General features: G+C 44.3%; 1 protein-coding gene across 1 annotated transcript in view; it reads left to right on the plus strand.

The window, feature by feature from the left end:
* SMG5 (SMG5 nonsense mediated mRNA decay factor) overlaps positions 1-5,000 on the plus strand; it is a 327,200-nt gene that overhangs the window by 321,249 nt on the left and 951 nt on the right. The window contains exon 23 of the mRNA XM_085849871.1: positions 3,563-5,000. This exon is cut by the window's right edge and continues 951 nt beyond it. Within this exon, the coding sequence (XP_085705997.1) occupies positions 3,563-3,646 (84 nt within the window). The 3' untranslated portion in view covers positions 3,647-5,000. The remainder of the gene's footprint in view (positions 1-3,562) is intronic.

A 5,000-nucleotide genomic window follows, 5' to 3' on the forward strand; every position in this document is an offset into this window, starting at 1 on the left:
AATCGGAATGCTTGGGAATGGGGTCATATTGGGGTAGAAGAGATCATGATTATGGATGGGAGATGAACATGTTTTGTTGCCCTGTAGGGAAAAATGGGACTGAACAAACTGGGGAAGTTGGTTCCATAGGCGAGAGAAAAGTGGAACAAATGAGTGGAGGTGAGCAGTGAGCCTGAATTTTGGGAGTTTAACAAGAAGAGGATAACTGGCAGATCATGTGTGCCCTGCAAAAACCTGGGAGGGACAGAACTGGGAGATGGTAGAGGGTGCAAGACCAAAAAGGAGGCAGTCGAATACAGAGGTCGCCAACCTTTCTGCAATGCGAAAGTAACAGACCTAGATACTGAGCTTTGGTGTGGGAGATCCCAATGATTTTGAGAGCCTTGCATTCCATGGCATCAAGGAGGGCAAGACATGAGGCAGGGCCCAAATGGGAGAGCAGTACTCCATTAAGCTGTGATGGAAGGGCTTGTAAGTTGTCAAAGAGTTTAAGTTTGCCAAGGAAAGATCTTGTGTGACGGATGCCCAGTTGGTGGCTGGCTTTGGAGGCCATCTTTGAAAGGTGGTTTGCCCAAGAAAGATCATGGCTGATGGTGAGACCCAGGGGTTTGTGTGACAACTTCTTCAATAGGATGGTTAAGAAAGCACATGGAAGGCTGTGCCCATACGGTGCAATCTTATAGGAGAGTGAGTGTGATATTTGTCAGGATTGAAAGACATATTCCAAGCGTTTGACCAGTGATGTCACGGCAGAAGGGTGGAATCAGCAAATAGATAAACGGGATTTCACAGAGAGTCAAAGAGGTCGTTGATGAAGATTAGGAATAAGGCTCGGCCCAGAATACTGCCTTGGGGGCACTCCAGCCTTGACAGGGAGAAGATATGAAAGGATTCTGTTGAGTGCCACACGTTGACTATGAGAGTAGAAGAAGTCAGTAAGCCATGTGTGTGCTTCGCCTTAATGCCACAGGCAGAGAGTTTGGAGAGCAAGGCGAGATGCCAGACTGTATCAAAAGCACGAGATATGTCCAGAGAGACGACCCTGATCTCATGCCTGACATTGGGGGCCTCCATACTTTGTTGGGTGAGTTGAAGTAGCATGTCCAAGGTGGAGTGACCTGGACTGAAACCAAATTGGTGATCCACGATGAGGTTGTTGGAGAAAAGGTTTTATATCAACTCTGATGATGCATTCCATGACCTTGCTGATGATTGGAAGTAAGCTGATAGATCTGTAGTTGAGGGCATCAGTTTTTGCACCTTTTATGAAATGTGATGTTGGAGGATTTCCAAACAGGTGGAAGATGACCTTGGGCAAATGATAGGATAAAAAGAGCAGAGAGAGGATGTGAAAGAGCAGCAGTGCAGGTTTTTAGGACACATGAGCTGATGCCGTCCAGTCCAGTTGTAGAGTCAGAGTCCAGGGTTGAAATAACCTTCTCCATCTTCTCAGGTGCAAAAGACACAAAGTCCAGGAGCAGTTGGGTATGACAGGGAAGGACAGATACTGACAGTGAGGTGTTGGGGACACACTATTTGGAAGCAAACATAGAATTTAGGTATTCAGCCTTCTCATGAGTGGAGTCAGCTGTGATGTCATTTGAAGAGCATGAAGGAATGGAAGGGGAGCATACATCAGAGACACACAAAACAAGGCTTTAAAAGCATTTTGAAAATTTCTATTTAAAACCTGCTTTTGACTACAAAAAATGGAGAAAATAAAGTCAAACATCTTGTGTCCACCGTGCACGACACCGCTTTGACGCTGTGGCCTCACGCTGAGCCTATAGCTTCAATGACATCAAAATCACCACCCACCTGGTACCAAGTAGCTACTGGCATGGTGTGAACATGCCTCTCTATAACTGCCTGTTTCAAGACTTGCATTCCCATTCAAATCGCCTAAGACAACTATCCCCTCACCCTCTGGGAGACCTATCACCTCTGGTTTTCCACACTAATCCAAAACTCTTTTGCCTGCTCTGAGGATCCCAACTAAAGTGCAATCCTGCAATATCATTCAGCAAATCTCACTCAAGAATCTGCTTTTAAGGCATCAGTCACTCCGTCACCCTGAAAAATATCCCCTACTTTCTCTACTAACTTTTAATCCAAAAGCACACCTACCCCATTCTTCCTTCTCTTACCCCCCCCCCCTCCACCGTAGAGAACCACAATTCCCTCAGACCCTTTCACTATTTCCTGTTGTTCTGGTCTCTTACAAATAACCCACCCAAACTCTACTCTTATTCTCAAATCTCAATCTATCCTTACTCCTCACCATAGCTGCTTGGACAGTAGCCAATGACAGAGGTGGTGCCTCCTCTCTCTCACACCAGCCTGCCTACACTAACTCGATATGGACCCTGCATTATCTGCTCTCCCGTACTAATTCTGCTAGGCAAGACCTCACCCTTCTTTGTAATGGAGCCATTTACGTCATTCACTTTTTGGAAGAACTGCTTTTGGTTGTTCATCTGAGGGTTTTACATTGGGATGGTCAACCAGGCTGATAACCCACATGCTGGAGAGCCAGGCATTTGAAGTTGGCGTTCCATCTCCAAGCCATATGTCACCAATCCTAAGGAGTGTGGGCTGTTTGGGTTTTTCTCATAATTTAGTTCTCTTCGATTCCCCCCCCCCCCAACTCGGCTTAGTAGGTGTTGGGATGGTCTTGTACAGTGGAATTGTTCCTGTGGTGTGGGGACCAGTGTGCAAAGTGAGGCTCTATTTTTGCTTCACTTGGTAAAACATGCTACCCCAACAGAGCCCTTGAGCCCACAATTCTGCTCATGCTGGAAACCAAAAAAAAAGCCAAAATTGTGATTAAATTGCAGTTATTATTTCTGACACTTTGAATTGTGAAGGATAATTGTGGAGGGACAGTAAGGAGCCCATTGCTTTCTCATCTCATTGTCTCTTTTCCTAACACAACGATTGTGCGAGTTGTCACTTTTCAAACCAAGACCACCTTCTTCATCATTACATATAAAGAAGTTTCTCACCGGAACACCTCATGCAGTTTAAACCTTGGAAATTGTATCATTAGCTCCAAGTTTATAACTGGCTTAGCAAGGATGTTTTAATTTTCAACATTAATTTCCACATTGATAGCTGCTCTACTGGATTCTGCATCTGGCTTTTGACAAAGTAATGTGTGCATCGTACTGGCAAGAAACAAATGTAACATTTTCTCATAGTGTGAATGTGAATGTTCTTTCATGTGCACAAATACGTGCAGGTGAAACAACCTACTTGATGTGTTCCTTTTGGTTGTGGTGTGTTCTATAAAAAAAAAACACTAATGGAACAGTGATATAGAAGAGCAAGATAGATGACTGTTATATCTAAGCAGAAGCCACAATGACGGACACTAATTGAGCTTGGGGTCAAATCTCAGGCGAGCATGCTCCTGCTGATTTTTATTTTTCAGCTTTCTGAATATATATATATATATATATATATATATATATATATATATATATATATATATATATATATATATGTTTTTTATTATTATCGGATGCTCATAACTGATCAAATGTTCCCATTCTGTTTACAGGCTGCAGTCTTGGCAGCACAGGAGTACGGGGTGGATGTTCGAAGTGTACGGGATTTTTTGGCACAGTGGAAAGAGATGGGATGACCGGCGATGCCCATGCACTGTACACGACACAAGGTGGCAGGCACGGTGCACAGGGTAGTGCATGTGAGGCTGGGATAGATGAGGGTGCCACTCGCTGACTGTCAGTGTCCGAGACCAGATGTAGAAATGCATCACCATCAGATGCCGATTGGCAAGCATCACAACTAGGACATGGTTAAGGTTTGTAACCTGTGCGAAATGAGCTGAACGATGACCCTTCCAATGAGAGAAAACTCTCTCGGCCAAAATAGCGCCTTCTCAGAAGATTATTGCCAATTAGAATGCTCTCAGATGTTTGGAGGACATGTTCCCATTTGCATGCGTGGCACTGGGGGTGCATATAGCATTGTCACGGTTGTAATGTCATGTACCATGTAGCAAAGTCGACTTGTAATGTCTTTTCTTTTTTGCCAGAGCTGCAACACTTTGCCTCTGTGCAAACATCGTCCACTTTTTCCTTGCAGCATAGCCATACAGCCACGAAAGAGTTGCACACTAACCATCACACGCCAGGCCAACCATAAGTGACCACGGGTCCACTCACCCTCACGTGATTATTACACATCCGAAAAGAGTGAAGAAACTTTTTTGTTTTGTATTTAACCACACACCACATTTTGGTGCATTTGAATCGCTTATCACATTAAAACTAACATTCATGGTGGTTTAGGCGAAAGAGTGCTCTGAATTGTGCCTTTTATTGTACCCCCTCCCTCCCACCGCCCTCACCACTCCCCCGTCAACACCACCACCCTCACATGACCCATGCACGTCAAAGTGAAGCTAATGTGATACTCACTCCTGTCCATGAGTATCACATCAGCTTCACTTAGACACGCATGGGTTGTTTTATTGTAATTTTATTCTCCTCTTACATCACACCTTAGTTTTTGTCTGCCCGACTGACTACTTCCATTTTCTTGTCTGCATAAGCAAGTCAGTTTCTAAAAGCTTGCATTGCTTCCATTAGTGACACGAAAATAACAACTCAAAAGGAAAGATGTAAAAATGCATCACAAGACCAGCTAAGGTGCAAGGATGAAAGATGTCATTTCGCTTGTAGTTTCTCAAAAGTCATGTCGAACAGTGTGGCACTTGGTAAAGAAATGTGAAATTGCAAGTAGAAAATCCAGGTGGTTTGTTAATTGCAGAATATAATGGCTGGCCTGCTGTGGCTCATGCGCCCTATTACCTGGCCCAGGTGCCTTGTGCTCATGTTGAGGATTGGCTTATTGGTGCGGAGGGTCTGTTTCAGCCTTTGTACTCTGACTCATTATGCTCTGGAGAATAGGCACTTTGGGAGAAAATGGATCCTGCCTGGGAAATGAATAAGGAGGTGATTGGGAAGGTGTGC

This window comes from Eptatretus burgeri, chromosome 12 (assembly GCF_056783735.1).
Source record: "Eptatretus burgeri isolate ZD-2024b chromosome 12, Ebu_testis_v1, whole genome shotgun sequence".
In the NCBI taxonomy this organism is placed as follows: Eukaryota; Metazoa; Chordata; class Myxini; order Myxiniformes; family Myxinidae; genus Eptatretus; species Eptatretus burgeri.